Source organism: Gnatocerus cornutus, chromosome 1, assembly GCF_029298725.1.
Source record: "Gnatocerus cornutus isolate USDA-ARS CGAHR chromosome 1, icGnaCorn1.1, whole genome shotgun sequence".
In the NCBI taxonomy this organism is placed as follows: Eukaryota; Metazoa; Arthropoda; class Insecta; order Coleoptera; family Tenebrionidae; genus Gnatocerus; species Gnatocerus cornutus.
In genome coordinates this window covers 26,993,563-27,009,309 of record NC_142233.1, presented here as the reverse complement: position 1 = coordinate 27,009,309, position 15,747 = coordinate 26,993,563, and the positions used below count along the sequence as shown (strand labels likewise).

The 15,747-nt window shown below is 36.5% G+C and overlaps 3 protein-coding genes across 4 annotated transcripts in view; 2 read left to right on the top strand and 1 right to left on the bottom strand.

Annotated features, from left to right (window-relative positions):
* The first annotated feature begins 211 nt into the window (after positions 1-211).
* Positions 212-3,691, top strand: dpa (disc proliferation abnormal). The gene is made up of 10 exons (XM_088045668.1): positions 212-752; positions 807-967; positions 1,015-1,212; positions 1,267-1,501; positions 1,552-1,794; positions 1,844-2,072; positions 2,124-2,353; positions 2,408-2,798; positions 2,851-2,968; positions 3,022-3,691. Exons 1-10 carry the CDS (start codon positions 374-376, stop codon positions 3,580-3,582), a joined length of 2,745 nt encoding a protein of 914 aa, XP_087901794.1. The 5' UTR covers positions 212-373; the 3' UTR covers positions 3,583-3,691.
* Positions 3,692-3,829: 138 nt separating this feature from the next.
* The window catches only part of Brf (Brf RNA polymerase III subunit), a 28,892-nt gene continuing 16,974 nt past the window's right edge, over positions 3,830-15,747 (top strand). The window contains exons 1-3 of the mRNA XM_088032249.1: positions 3,830-4,188; positions 4,239-4,463; positions 4,580-4,684. Of these exons, the coding sequence (XP_087888375.1) occupies positions 3,972-4,188; positions 4,239-4,463; positions 4,580-4,684 (547 nt within the window). The 5' untranslated portion in view covers positions 3,830-3,971. The remainder of the gene's footprint in view (positions 4,189-4,238; positions 4,464-4,579; positions 4,685-15,747) is intronic.
* lute (BTB/POZ domain containing protein 3 lute) lies at positions 5,001-14,190 on the bottom strand. 2 transcript variants are annotated; one of them, XM_088032260.1, is made up of 6 exons: positions 13,974-14,190; positions 12,684-13,007; positions 8,004-8,403; positions 7,308-7,524; positions 6,138-6,503; positions 5,001-6,091 (listed from the first exon to the last, which is right to left on the bottom strand). In XM_088032260.1, the coding sequence occupies exons 2-6, from the start codon at positions 12,913-12,915 to the stop codon at positions 5,624-5,626; spliced, it is 1,683 nt and encodes a 560-aa protein (XP_087888386.1). In that variant the 5' UTR covers positions 12,916-13,007; positions 13,974-14,190; the 3' UTR covers positions 5,001-5,623. The 2 variants fall into 2 exon arrangements, with proteins under 2 accessions (XP_087888386.1, XP_087888395.1); XM_088032269.1 differs by lacking the exons at positions 12,684-13,007; positions 13,974-14,190 and adding an exon at positions 8,653-8,886.

Sequence of the window (15,747 nt, the reverse complement as noted above, 5' to 3'; positions counted from 1 at the left end):
CAAATTTCATCTGTGAAAATTTAAATATAAATGTAATAAAAGTAATGCTGTTTTATTTCTAAAAGTATTTGTATGTGAAACGGTGTAATTTCTGCACAATAAATTAACTAAAAAGTCATTTTTAGCAAAATTATTCGATTAATAAAGACGGCAATATTTCAATATCCAACCAGTCTGGAAAGGAGGCACCGTAGCCACAGCCTTCAAGTGACATTGACAAGTGACAATTAGCGTGTGCGCCCTCTTCGGCGATACTCCAAACAATAAGTTTTCCCGCCTTTCTTTCTCGTCAACAACAAAGTGGTTGTGTGAATTTTTCGTGTTTAAATTTCAAAAAATAGTTGTATTCTCAACTTCTTAGTGTTGATTCACCATGTCTTCTCCCGCGCCTCATCGCACACCCCGTGCTAACCGTGCAGAAGAAGATGCCCCAACTCCCCGGACTCGCAGAGCCGCCGCCGGTGGGCAAACTCCACGAGGCCACCGAACACCGGCACGCGAAGACCCTCCAACCCCTTCGCGAACACCGCGGAGAGCCGCCGGTGGACAAACCCCTCGGGGTCAGCGGACACCGGCTCGGGAAGATCCTCCAACGCCTTCGCGAACGCCGCGAAGGAGCCAACCTACACCTGCTAAGAGTGATACTATTGATACCCCTATGCGTTGGGGTGGAGCCCGACGTGATGTAGATGGAGAGAGCGATATTCCGGCGTCTCCTGCACAAAGTGTGCCTATTTCCAGTCCTGGAGGAGGTATTAAGCTAATTTTTTAGATGTTATTTTGATCTAATTTGCATTGTAATGTAGCTTTAATGAGCGAGATTGATTTGAGCTCGCCACTAAATTATGGCACTCCGTGCTCTTTGGGGTCAATTCGTACCCCTAGGTCAGGCATTCGTGGGACTCCCATTAGAATGAGACCTGACGTGAGGACCGATAAGAGGATTAGACAAGTTAATGTTGGAGACGTGAGTTTTTCAATTAGTCTTTTGTGGTTTTAGCCAATGATTTGTAGTTGGAGACAGTGCCAGAGAGTCAGGAATCTGATGCAGCGCCACATTTGGTCATTTGGGGCACCAATGTTTCTGTTGCTGAGTGTAAACAGAAGTTTAAACAATTTATTTTGAGGTTTATTGATCCTAATGCTGAGGAGGACGAGACGACTGATGATATGAACGTTAATGAACCTTTGTATTTCCAAAAATTGGATGAGGTGATAAAAAAGCAAAAAATGTCTCCAAAATAATGTGAATTTTCACCTATTTAGATTAACACTCTTGAAGAACCTTTCCTCAATGTAAACTGCTCCCACATCGAGACCTTTGATGCCAATTTATACCGCCAACTCATCAGCTACCCCCAGGAAGTTATCCCAACTTTTGACATGACTGTTAATGAAATGTTCTACGAGCGGTATCCAGCGGCGGAATTGGAGCACCAAATTCAAGTGCGTCCTTTCAACGCGGAAAAAACTCGCAACATGAGAGCTTTGAATCCAGAAGGTTTACCAAATCACTTTTGTGTTTTATTTTTTGATTTTTGCGTCCTCCAGATATCGATCAGTTGATCACGATTAGTGGAATGGTCATTCGCACGTCAAATTTGATGCCAGAGATGAGAGAGGCGTTCTTCAAATGTATTGTTTGTTCTTTCACGACTAGTGTAGAAATCGACAGAGGCCGTATCACCGAGCCTACGCTCTGCACTAGTTGTAACACCAATCATTGCTTCACTTTGGTGCACAATCGGTCGCAATTTACCGACAAGCAGATGATTAAACTCCAAGAATCTCCAGGTAAGTATCTACTGAGTAGCCGCGGAAGAATTACATTTATCTTTCTTAGACGACATGCCTGCTGGCCAGACACCTCACACTGTTGTTCTCTTCGCTCATAACGACCTGGTGGATGCCGTTCAACCTGGTGACAGAGTCACCGTTACTGGCATCTACAGAGCACAACCTCTTCAAGTCAATCCCATCCAACGCAATCTTCGTGCTGTCCACAAAACTCACATCGACGTCCTCCACTTCCGGAAAATCGACAGTAAGCGCTTGTATGAAGAGGAAGACGGGTAAACAGTCCAACTTCTTCAAGTTAAACAAATTTAACAATTCTTCAATAGGAAAGACCATCGTTTTCCGCCAGAACGAGTCGAACTTCTTCAGCTTCTGTCTCAAAAAGAGGACATTTACGATCGCTTAGCACGAGCTATTGCTCCTTCGATTTATGAGAACGATGATGTGAAAAAAGGAATTCTTCTTCAGTTGTTTGGAGGCACCAAAAAGAAATTCGTGACTTCCGGAAGGACCAACTTTAGATCCGAAATCAATATCTTGTTATGTGGAGATCCTGGTTAGTTGTGTAATTAGATTCTCTGTCATCATAAAGTTGTGTTCATTAAACTAGGTACATCTAAATCCCAACTCCTGCAGTACGTGTTCAATTTGGTTCCAAGAAGTCAGTACACTTCTGGTAAAGGGTCCTCCGCAGTTGGCTTAACGGCTTACGTGACGAAAGACACTGAAACCAAACAACTAGTTTTACAAACTGGAGCGTTAGTCTTAGCCGACAACGGAATCTGTTGCATTGACGAGTTTGATAAAATGAACGATTCTACTCGCAGTGTTCTTCATGAGGTGATGGAACAGCAAACTCTTAGCATAGCCAAAGCAGGTATTATCTGCCAACTCAACGCAAGAACATCAATTCTAGCAGCTGCTAACCCGTCAGAATCTCAGTGGAATAAAAACAAGACAATTATCGAGAATGTCCAACTTCCGCACACACTTCTCTCGAGGTATCATCAGTACACTGCAACTTTTATTGAACCTAATTGTTGTTTTTTACAGATTTGATTTAATCTTCTTGGTTTTGGATCCACAAAGTGAACTGTTCGATCGGAGGTTGGCCACGCATCTTGTATCTCTTTACTACAAAACACCACAACAAGATGAAGACGAAATTCTTGTAAGTGGAACTTTATAATATTGCGATTCTTACTAAACGTTGTTTGATCGTAGGACATGTCAATCCTCCGCGACTACCTCGCGTACGCAAAAGAACACATCCACCCAAAGCTCAGTGAAGAAGCTTCCCAAAAGCTTATTCAATCCTACGTGGACATGCGCAAAGTTGGTTCCGGTCGTGGACAAATCTCTGCATATCCTCGCCAACTGGAATCGTTGATCCGATTATCAGAAGCGCACGCTAAAGTTCGCTTTTCTCAAACAGTGGAAATAATCGATGTTGAGGAAGCTTATAGATTGCACCGAGAAGCTTTAAAACAGTCTGCAACTGATCCATTGTCTGGAAAAATAGACGTGGGCATTTTAACGACCGGCTTGAGTAGCGCTGCTAGGAAAAAACGGTTGGAGTTGGCTCAAAGTCTAAAAAAATTAATCGAAAGTAAAGGAAACGTACCGACTATTAATTACCAGAAGATGTTGGCAGAAATGAAGGAAGGATCACAAGTTATGATCACAAGGGAGCAGTTCGAGGATGCTTTGAAGGATCTGCAGGATGAAGGCATTATTGTGGTCATGGGGAAGACTTCCATTCGAGTTTGTAAAAATAGGGATTAATTTTAGAGTATTAAAGTGTTAACTCTTATTTTATCAATTTTTTATTGTCTCTTTGAATATGATTTTTTTGTAATTGTGAAACTTTCGTAAATACAAGTTTTTAGCCCGTACGTATTCTTTTTATGCCATGCATTATAAAAGATTGCAAATTACGTCATCGGATTATATCTACCTTTTACGCAACTCTAGCCACTTCCATTATGTAAATAGTCTGCACCAATCACGTTCAAGAGTTTCCATCATATGATTTTTCGACCTTGACCGTTATGACAGTTGAGGAGGCAATGTGACAATTTAGGTTATGTTCATTTAAATCCCCAATAAACACGGGACTCTTTGAATGTCGCTTATTTTCATTTGATAAACCATTGATAAAATAACATTCCGCGATGTCGTCAACTCGTAAATGTAAAAGTTGCGGTAGTTCGGACATCGAAGTCGACCCTGCTCGCGGAGATGCAGTTTGTACAAATTGTGGCTCCGTTCTGGAAGTCAATATCATCGTTGCTGAAGTGCAATTTGAAGAAGGTGCTCATGGCACAAGCAGCGCAATTGGACAATTCGTTGCCGCTGACTCAAAAGGCGGTGCTACCAAATTTGGGGCCTGTATGGTAACAATAAAATTGGGGGGGCTCTGTAGTGATTTATTGTTTCAGCTTTCCATGTTGGCACTGGTATAGAATCGCGGGAGTTAACTCTAAGAAAAGCTAGAAACGGAATTACACAGTTGTGCAATCAGTTGCAGTTAAATCAACATTGTATTGATACCGCTTGTAATTTTTTTAAAATGGCTTTGAATCGGAATTTGACGAAGGGACGCAAGAATACGCACGTTCATGCTGCTTGTGTGTATCTTACTTGCCGAACAGAAGGCACAGCGCGTATCCTTTCACAATTTTCAATTTTTCCTCAGTTTTATCTTGATTTTGATTACAAGTTTTGGTTATCTCATGTCACTGGAACTCATTTAACTATAATTTTTCTTGACTTTCATTAGATTTACTAATTGATATCAGTGATGTTCTTCAAATTTGCTGCTATGAGTTGGGCAGGACGTACCTGAAGTTGTCCCAAGCACTGTCCATTAATATACCAGCTGTTGGTAAGTTTTTTTTGCATGATTTTCTCCTTATTTCTAGTTTTAGTATTGCATCAAAGCAAATAGATTGAACTTTATATAATTATACAACGGAATTCCTAAGCACAATCAGACTGCAATTATCCCAAGGTTGGTGGATTTCCAGTCTACTGCATTGTGCAGAGCAGCGTCTCAATTTAAAACTACAATTTGATGACGATCGATGTAACAAATGACGCAAAATTGCAATATTAATTATTATTTCGACGCAGTTTTGATTTGCACTGCCGCAACGAAACTTTTAGGTAGAATAAAACTGGGTTCTCAAGAAAAATAGATGTCAAACTACCAAGATATATATTTTATCAAATTATTTCTTGTATCACATAAGTAGTAACGAATATCATGGCAATGTAAGCAAAATTTTGCCCTTATAAATATTGCTATGCTAATAGTTACTCTGAAAATATCGTCAATATAACAAAACAGTAAAGAAAAGCCTAAGCTATGTTATGTTTACACGTCTGTATCATCGAACCCTGTTTGGTTAATACATGGACTCAGCTGCTTTCTATATAACGCGAACTGTTAACTTTCTGGCATTACAAGACAGACTGAATTTAGTCTTAACCTAAACCCTATATGTAATAAACAGTACATGGTTGTATCACTTTAACAGTTTTATTACATAATCGTCAGGCATAAATCTGTAAGACGTTTCGAAAAATATCTAATGATTAAGCTTTGTAATGGGAATATACAATTTGTATCATAGTTTGAAACAAGATATTTACAAGTTTGTATTTCACGTGAACACAACATCATTTGGAGATATCCAGTTTGGTTATAAAAACAAAATGTAAAAAAACTAACAACATAAATTAATAAAAAAAAAGTTCCTTAATTCACAGCACTTTAAACAAACAAAAAGTGAACATTTCACATAACGATGTATTTCGTCTTTTAATGTTCCTCGTACGAGGGTCCGTAAAAAATAAGTTCCGGAATTTGACCTCCTTGTACTCCTGTTCCGTTTGTACTCTCCGAGGAACATTGGAATTGAAATGTCACTTGTCCTACAGTCACCTCACTCATGCCCTCTTGTCCAAAATAACTCAACTCGCCACCGTCTAAAATCGCCGACGCTGTATAGAACGACTCAGGTTCTATCTGAATAGGATTGTCGAAGTACACGTGAAACGTATTGCTGGATCCATCTGAGAAAAACTGAGTGTTGTTTTCAGCCAATACCCGGCCCAGGCGTTTCAATTCAATTTTCACACTGTAATCCGCAGCTCCGTTGGACGATCCATACAGTCCAAAACCAACCACAAAAATACGTCTGTCTACTGAGAACTGTATACTGTCACAACGCCCTCTGTACCGCCATTGGTTTGACCTGTAGGCACATGACTGAAACCTGTGGCATACCTAAAACAAAATCGTCACTTTCAATCACATTTTCCCCTCATCTCACCTGAGATTTTAGTCCTGCTCGTGGTTTAATAGGGTACTGTAACGACGGTTTGTTGTTTGCTGTGAAATGAAAGAAAATATCTATAGTTTCCTGTTGTGTTAAAATCCCCATTTGTGCTGCACCGTTTGCAAACTCATCAAGTGTCATGGTCGGTATTCTGATTAGATAAAGGGCGCTGCCAAGGACAGATCTTTTATTTTGGGGGGTTGCTTCGATATCTTGACGGGTACATTCAGCGGATGCCCAATTTAATGCCGCTTCTAGGAGATTCATTTCTTTGCAATTTAAAGTTTCGCGACCAAGAACTGACTCCAGGGTTGACATGTCGATGTCCACGAAGCCTTCGGATTTCAGCGCCATCTCAGCCTGGCAAGCAAAAGCAATTTTAAAGATAATTTTGTCATTGGATATTTAAAGTTTTTGGATTTTAAATTCTGATTTTATAGGTCAGGTACTATTGTTCCTATTTTTTGCAACATGTTTATACTTTTTGTGGTTCATTTCCTAAGGTCTAATCTATGTAAATATATGGTTGGTCTAGAACAATACATACGTAAATTAGAATCGATATTGAATAATGATAGGGAAAGTTAGTACGTAAGTGAAATGAATATTTAAGGAAGTCCAAGGGCATAGGTGGTAAATAATTTACGAGAATGTCGTCCATGTTTTTATAATCCATATATTAACAACACAATTGTACATACATTCAGTTACATTTTTGGAAAAGACATCAATGCTGTAAATATGTGGATTAAAAACACAAGCGGTAATCGACAAACTTGCACATTTTATTCCAATCCAATAAAATGCGTCCCTTAAGTTGGCCGTTTACTCCAAATCATACTTAAAATTAAACTTAAGATATGTGTATAAAAAACTTGAGCATCTTCACATTCGTTAATCACATGTACAGTATTTTGTGTTTCTCAATTTCTTGACTAGACATAGATCAGCCTTGAATGAACCATAAGTGAGGAAAAAAATTGAATTTTATCAAACATGGCAGTTTTAGCGTTTCTTACTAATTTTTCACATCGATTTTCTCTAAATTTACGGAATTCTCGAACGCATGCAGGCGCTAAAACTCATGTGCCTTTTTTGCGTTTCTTTACATTTTTCCGGGACTGCGCTCAGGTCTAGACAGGACAAGGAATGTGTCAAACTCACCTGGGCGTCTATCACTTCCCAGCATCGTTGCATCAGTTCAGGTTCTTCGAAGAGGCGCGATTGGCTGAGTAACAAACAGGCATTCTTCGCCGTCAGACTAGTTTCAAGATAGTTAACGCAGGCTCGCGCTAAATGCGGAACGATATATTTTTTTGCTACATATAATGTTGCTAGGACTGTATCCGCTTCGAGTTGGATTTCATCACAGTACAAGTATCTGTTCAAAAATTGAAGAGTCAGTCAAAAAAAACTGTTTCAGTGAAAAGGCTGATGGAACTTGAAAGTCGTGAGATATGGTGAAAGCAGTTTAAGTTTACGAATTTGTACTTTTAATTAAATAGAAATTAATTTGCGGCTTTTCTGACATTTGAGGTTAGATATTTATAAACAAATTTGACCTTGGAACTAAACATTGGTTCCTGATTAATACTGTAATTTCCGGTTTAAACGGAAGTGCTGAGCAAGTATTCAACTTGCAGTTGTTTTTCAAGGAACGCCTCAACCAAAAAAGCCGCGTCATGCTCGCAAATCCTTTTAAATAATAGTGGGAAAAAATCAGGAGGTCATTGGATGTTAATTAGCGGTCCTTTCACCGCGTTTTAAGCAGAAGTGACCCAACCGACTGTCTTATCCCACTTTTTAAAGCCTTGTCAATCACCACGACCTTCACGTTGACCTCAACCCTTCATCCCTTACTTGAGTAACGTAAGAAATGCAGACGGTTCGACATCAGGTACCTCAATTTCTTCTTTACATTCAGCAAGCCCCCCATAAAACATGGCATAAAACACCGAACTTCCGGTGGCTAGAACATATTTGTGTGCGGGGATGTCCTGGGTGGATCCCGGACTTCCGACGATGAATCTCACGTCCGCCATGAGATCGTTATTGAACATTGCTGCGTTACGTTCACGGACTGTTGGTTTTGAAGCTTGCCAGTTGGGGTCAAGTGTACCAGGTGGGCCTATGGGGGATACACACGGGCTTGATGGAGGTGAACCTGGGGCACTAGCAGGTTGCATCACCTGCAGGTTCTCGCGTTGTGAAATGATGTGAGGGGGCGATAGACTGAGGGCTCCATTGTTGATAGTTTCAGCTGTGAAAAAGTGTTACATTTCAACAAATTGTCGAATGAGGGCGGTGAGCGACTTTTGCCTAGGTAAATGGTACCTGGCACAGACAACCTGATTACCGAAATCAGGGAATAAACAGTGAAACTCTGCGGCTTTCTGAATAAAAATCCCATTGAAAATTACATGAATAGATTAAAATAAAACGGTTCGATGAATTTCATGAGTTCTTGTGGTATAACGCCCTATGTCAACTACCATGATCAGGGACTCACCGTTCATCATCCAAGCATTCGTTTGTGACACCGATAAATTATCTTGTGCCCGCTTTACAGGCTTCGGGGCAATTTTTGAATATAAATTAGACATCGCCATTGTTATTTAGTGATTTTTTAACAGTAACAACAACAGATAACAACAATCGAAAAGCACTAGACAGCCGCCATCTTGTACTGTCTGACAAGTTTTTTGTTTCGGTCGATCTCCCTCTCCACCAATCAACGACGCCTAGAGTCCACTCTTCAGTCGATAACGGTTTCGATTTTTGGCGCGCAGACTCAAAATGATACCCGCGAAAACGCGCGTGAGCGGAAACATAATTCGGCGGGACTCTGGTGTTTTACTTGTAATATTTATACGAAATATTAATAAATTTACAAGCGGTACATTCTTTTATTTCATCATATTGCAGTTTTTATCGCTTTTTTAAACCCATACTAAAATCTATTGTAGTTGGAATATTTCAAACCGAAAAATGATAATGAAATAAAAATTATAATGTCATCACTGTGATTTATCAGCACGTAAAAAAATTACTTACAACTTTGAATCTGTTGTGTATTTTTTGTTTGTGTGGCCAATTTTAATTACCTAAAATTAAGCGATTATTACAAACTAGCAACAGAAATGACTATTTTCAATATTTGGGAGTTGGATATTTAGAATAAATTGCTGTTATACTTTCACTCTATCAATCAAAAGAAAATCCGCAATAATTATTGGTATCTGGTTAAGTATATTGTTATTTATGTATCTAGAGCATTCTCAAGATTTTTCCATCGTCAAACCGTGACAAGCTTCCCAGTCCGAGCACCCCTGAGGATACAACATATCATATTTTTGCCTAGCAATTTGCTCGAGGAAAATTTCAGTTCTTGACGTTTTTTTAACGAAAGTATGGGAAGTCGATAATGGTGTTGTAATAGCTATTATTTGCTTATCTATCCTTTTTAAGTCAGATGCTCCCTTCTATTGAATAACGCTAGCACCATTAAATACAAAATACAGTTTATGGTAATCACAATCTTAAAGTAAATTAAAAATATTTAATGGCTGCCATAACATACCGGGCTTCTAGAAAAGAATATAACATCGTAGTTGACATTAAAAACAAGTCAAAGTGTGCCGCCTTTTGGTGAACATGAACTCTACTTATGTAGTAAACGTCAACTGTCAAAGTTAGCATATGCTTTTGATTGAACATTCTGTCCGATTTCTTCAATTTTAACTCAGAAACTAATATTTCCAACATTTTACTTTCAGAAATAATCTCCCTATTAAGTTTTTCATCTCAAAATTTGACTCTGTAAAATTGTTCACTTTCACTTGAGGTAAGTAACAAATCTCAGTTATGAGTTCAATTTTTTTGTTTTTCACAGCTCACAAAATTTTAAATTTTTTATAGATACCCATCATACCTGGTAACCTTCAAGAAATGATTTATCAGTATCAATGACCATTAATAACTAACGGATATATAAAAATTTGTATGTATATTACACTACGCAGATTAGCACTTTCATAAATTATATGTTCGCCTAGTTTAGCACTTATTAATCACCGCTACGGTACATATATTCAATTTATTATTCAGTGTTGAAATCTTTATTCTTCTGAAGCATTACTAATGAAAAATGAAATGTTTAAATAAATACAATAAAAGTAGATATGTATTAAAGTACGTTTTTCCTTTACAAATGATGTATCCAGTGCTTCAGAATGCTTCGCATCTCAGGTCATAAAATTGCTCGGCTAAAAGTGTCTTTTCTACCTTGGTTAATAATAACTATTATCTTCCAGAATTTATTTTTTTGGTTCTTTTGTAGTGACCGATTCAAAAAATTGTTTTAAAAAAATGTGTAGTTAAAGCTGCCCAAGTACATCTTTTGGATAATAAAACGTCATTCCGCGATATTTGAAATTTTGAAATTTGAATTCTTTATTGTAGCAATTTAAACTCAAAAGTGAAGAACGTTTTTTAGAATGGACGGGATCTTTTCCAACAATAATATGTTTAATATTTCGTTTTTATATGCCATTAAACTTCTGATGCGCTTTTAAGGGATGATGCTGCTGCAAATTTGATTGACTATTATGATGACTCATCAGACAATTTTAATTTCGTAATGTCAATATTGTCAATGTCAGTTTTTAATTCATTACCCATTATGTAATGGAAATCTTATCATAATGGCACACTGGTTGCTTAAAATTTTAAATACTATTTTGACTACCTTACAAATAAGAAACTTGCTACCTAAAGGTGTTTTACATTCATAATATCGAAATATTAGTTATCTGCCACAGCTTAGTGTACTTGAACAACCCTTAATAGTGAAAACATGATTATTTTAATTGTGCATAGGGCATTATACTTTCTTAAATCATATTTAGCGATGTAGGAATTAAGGTTCTTACTCAAACTTGGTCATTAATGCTCGATCGAGGCGATTTACAAAGCCTAAATACTTTAGAACGGAACAATCCGCACGCTGTATTTCCTTTCAATTCTTTTTAAACGACGACGAAATAACTGTCGACACACTTTTTTTTCTTAGCGACCATCTTTAATCTTTTAATTTGGATTCGATTTTGGTCGCCCAGGATCATTTGGTAACATTTTTGTTATGTAATAAGATTTTGTCTAATTAACAGTAAATTAGAGATGTTTGAATAAAATTTCATTAACTCTGTCGCAACGCACACATAAACGGCTAAAATTCAAACGACCTGAAAATCTTAACATACATACATATAGATTTACACTGCAGTGGAATTGTCAAGGACGAAGAATAACTTTACAATATTTGAAAGTGGTCATTTTTGGTCTTTAATATTGTTTTTATTTAACGATAGTACTTACGTATATTGTTTCTTAAATATTTGCAAATATTAAAGATTCACGTGTATGTAATGAGAAAACAAATATCTTCGACTAAATATCCATGAATGTTTTCAATACAACACTATAAATGCCTTCTTTGCACAATTAAAAATGGTTTTCACACATCGTGACGAAATGATCCAGTTTTTCAGATATTTTACGTCATTTTCCAGTGCTTGTAATTGTAATTATTATGTGTTTTAAATAATTTGTTTTCACAACTCTTGTGAAGAAAAATCCACGTTAGTTTGAGATATTATAAAAAAATTATTTGGTACTCTTAATTTAAACAGAAAATTTTATGCTCCCCTCAGCAGTAGGTCACCATGCAAATACCAAAGTCACAAAGTAAATATGTAATATGTACCTATAATTTATTTTTAGAGTGCTATGAATATTCGTTTTAAGTTTATTAATTGTTTGCCCATATTAATCGCCGATCTTAGTATTCAATAGACGCACACAGTAATCTAGTAGACTTTGCACTTTTTTAATGTTGGTAGCTTTGTTATCTACCGTGTTTGACGTTTCAACTGTCACGTGGAACAAGAGTTTAACAGACAGAGCTACCAACACATTTCAAATTACAAAGGCTGTGTTAATTTATGGACGTGGGAGAAGATTCTGGTTTCAAACATAATACCTAAGTTGTAATTTAATTATTTGCCTAATGCAATCTACTAATTCTACCTTGAGATTTAAAAATAGTCTGCAAACATATAATTCAAATGGAAATTTCTACACACATCTTTTTGTCAACACAAAATCCTTCAAGCGGTTAATCCACTTTGAGCAAGTACTGCCGAGGTTACATCCGGAATCGTTAATAAAAATTTGCAAAGAAAAGTGTTTTATTTGGTGCATTTACCTTTTATAATTCAAGGCAAATTATAACTCCAATTTAAGCACGAAGCTAAGTTTTCTGATTAAAACGGAACTTATCACACAGCGTACATTTTTGTCAATAAATTCAAAAATTTATCATATCCTGCTCTATGGTGACCTTTATTGTAAGTAATTCAGAGAATAAAGCAACTTATCCATATTCCGCGAGTACTTTAGTTGTCACTTGAAGGACACTGCTTTAAAAGTGCGTCTTTTATGAATACAAAATTGTGGAAAATAAACGGAAGTGGTACCAACCTCTTACTTGCAGGAACTGACTGTTCAAATCGTCGTCTTCCTGATATTCGAAGTGATCTTCGTCCAGAGTGAAAAGATTGTCAAGTATCGAGACGCTACTGGGTGACTGACCGTGCCCCTTACTCACGTAATTGGCACACCGGTACAACAAATACCAAATATCAGTCTGACCTAGTACCCACGCTAAAGCATGACGCCCAGCATTTAGTCCAGCTTGCTCGGCACCCAGCATATCATCCAGATTAAAACATCGATTGGAAAAAGTTTCCCACTTATATCCAGTTCTCTTTAAACGATACCTCCAGGAATAGCCAACAAAAGAATCTGCGAAGAATAAAACTTTTATATCATCGATAAAAAAATTGTTGAAATTATTCTAATTACATCATGCTTTGTATGTTTCTGCGCATCACGTGCTTGAAATTTGTCTTGGAGGTTAAATTAATAGAAAGGATGGGTTTGATTACAATGCATGAGGATGCGAATATTGTCATTATGGTTCTACACATGTATGCGCAATTTATTTTTTCTGTTTCAGCAAATCGCTTCTTGCGAAATTTTGTGGTGTTGCGACGTTACGCATTTCCGAGTAGGAATAAAGAGGGCGGCAGTTTTTGTGCAATGCGATTTTTTTTGCTTACTTTAAATACTTACACAGGTAGAAAAAATGTACATATTATCGTGAAACTATTCTTTTCAAAAATCTGTAAAATTAATTTTCAGGAGCTATTGAAATACGAGGCCCGGAGGGTCAAGAGTAAAGAACTTTTCTAGTGACTCATACACATTTTTTAAATATGTGCTTACTTAATTAGTTTGTCAGTTTATTATTTCGTAATTTCCATAAGAATTTCGGGAAGTCCTTAACTGCTATTAGGTCTTTAATAGGAGTATTTCTCTAGTTTAAATTCCAAATTCCGTTAGTTAATTAAAGTCAAAATATTAAGCACCATGTTTGTATACTTCGTCCAATTTACGTGAATTTTGCTAATTTTCTATACTAGTATTAATTTAATTGAAGCTAAGATTGTATTAATATTAAGAGAACTACGAATTTTTTAGTACATATAAATATTTTTATAAGATTAATTGAAATTACCATTGGAAGCCCTCTTGAAAATGCAGTTTTGAAGGCATGTAGGTATTTGGCATAACAGAAATTTCTAAGGAAAGCTAATTATTCTTTGTACTAGTTATTTAGCTCTTTACATCCGAACAATGTAGATCATTCAACCAGCGTACCTTTAAATATCTGTGCTATTTAAAACATTTTTCCTAAGCGCCACTTACTTTGAACAACTCCAATTTTTTTCAAAATTCGCTTCGACTCGTAAAATCCTTGAAAATTTGCACTTCTGCAAGTGTCACTCCTTGCGGTTGCTTTTTCGGCTTGCAGACTACAAACTAACACGTCCCGTCGAAGCACTATTCTAGCACTCTCACCTGGCCGAAACAATCACATGAACTGACGGTACCTACGCCGACATACCGCATGCTTTCTTCGGTGTTGTAGATACTTACACCGTATTTTCCGACCAAGGCTGCGAGATCTTGAGGTCGACTACTAGTGATTTCAAGTTTCTACAATCAATGGATTTGTCTCGAGGCGGAGAATGAACCGATCTGGGATTTTTTCAGTCGCGATTTGTTTTGGTACTATTTGTACTGTTTTTGCAGAGTTTTGTTTTGGAGGAAGTTCAGTTGAAAATGGAAATCTATGTATGTATATGATTAGAATACAATGGGTTTTGTTTTTCAGTTGTTTATGTTATGTTTGTTCTAGACGCGATTTTTCGACAAGCCAAAACAAAAGTTTTGGGAATTTTTGCGGAAAATATTTACTTAGATTCCGTAGTCTATTTAAACAAATCTTGCGGTTCCTTGTTTGCAAATGCCTTAAGTCCTAAAGTAAAACAAGGATCTTTTGAATTAAATTTTTTCTTTGGGATTTGTTATTGTTTAGTAATGTACCAAGATTTCTGCTTAGAATTTCATAATTTATATTCTTTTCTTTCTCATGATAAACAACAGGAACTTTCATTGTTTTAATTTAAAATACGTATTCAATTGGAGCAGTACTTTTACTTTTAAAAATAGCCTTTTGTTTGTGACTGAGCGAAACAAATATATATTTGCGTATTTGCTTCTTTAAATGTGAAGATGGAACAAAAACAAATATTTTTACAAATTTTGAAACTTCAGAAACACTTGTACAAACTATTTTGTCTGGCTTTAGTGGAAGTTTTTGCAAGAATGAAAGGCGTCAAAGCATTAAATCAATTCTTTTTGTTTTTGTTAAAGTAAAATGCATGGCAAGAGTGAAACATGGTACTTTTGATCTTACTTTTTGTGTCTCATAATTTTCATGTTAATGAAACGGCTTGCGGGGTTCTCATAAAAATGACACAATTTAAAACAAAAAAGTGTTAGAGAGTGTGCGGCACAAGGCAGGAAGGATTATAAACAAAAAAGAAAATGAAAAAAAGGAGTATCAAACACAAACAAAATAAAAAGCTTAACAATTATCGTTTATTTATTGATCGTTGGCTACAAATATACATTTCATGGTAATTTGATAAATTCCTACAAAAAAGAAAAAGAAGGAATTGTAATTATAAATTTCCGATAAAATCATTTGATTAAGTTTTCAATGGGTGGTGCGTCACAGCGCGTTTTGGACTTCACCACTAATAAACGCATAATGAACAGAATTTCCAATATATTAGGCTCAATGTATTTTAATTTAATTAACTGGCTGTAACGACATTCTGATTTGATTTCTATTTGCATAATTGCCGCAGATATACTGCATAATACATAATTATGCGATTTCATATTATGTTCTTTCTTTGTCTGATATTTGAAACATCACTTTTTTAAACAGTTGTGTTTTGGTGTTGATTTTCGAGCAATCTCAAAGGGTGCTAATGAAAAACGAAACTGGTTACACTACAGCGCTTGCTTTGGTGCAACAGATGGCGAAAGAAATGCCTTCAATATTAATATGCGCAAATAAGTTTCGCAAAGCACAACTATACTAAACAATGTGTCGTGAAAAGATCAT

Excerpts from the sequence above, each read along its gene's own strand:
- lute (XM_088032260.1), bottom strand. The coding sequence starts at position 12,915 with ATGCTGGGTGCCGAGCAAGCTGGACTAAATGCTGGGCGTCATGCTTTA. Across the intron at positions 8,404-12,683 it reads TCAGTTCCTGCAAGTAAGAG|CTGAAACTATCAACAATGGA; the intron begins GTTGGTACCACT and ends ACTTTTTCACAG. Across the intron at positions 6,504-7,307 it reads GGGAAGTGATAGACGCCCAG|GCTGAGATGGCGCTGAAATC; the intron begins GTGAGTTTGACA and ends TTTGCTTGCCAG.
- dpa (XM_088045668.1), top strand. The coding sequence starts at position 374 with ATGTCTTCTCCCGCGCCTCATCGCACACCCCGTGCTAACCGTGCAGAA. Across the intron at positions 1,213-1,266 it reads ATTTCCAAAAATTGGATGAG|ATTAACACTCTTGAAGAACC; the intron begins GTGATAAAAAAG and ends TCACCTATTTAG. Across the intron at positions 1,795-1,843 it reads TAAACTCCAAGAATCTCCAG|ACGACATGCCTGCTGGCCAG; the intron begins GTAAGTATCTAC and ends TATCTTTCTTAG.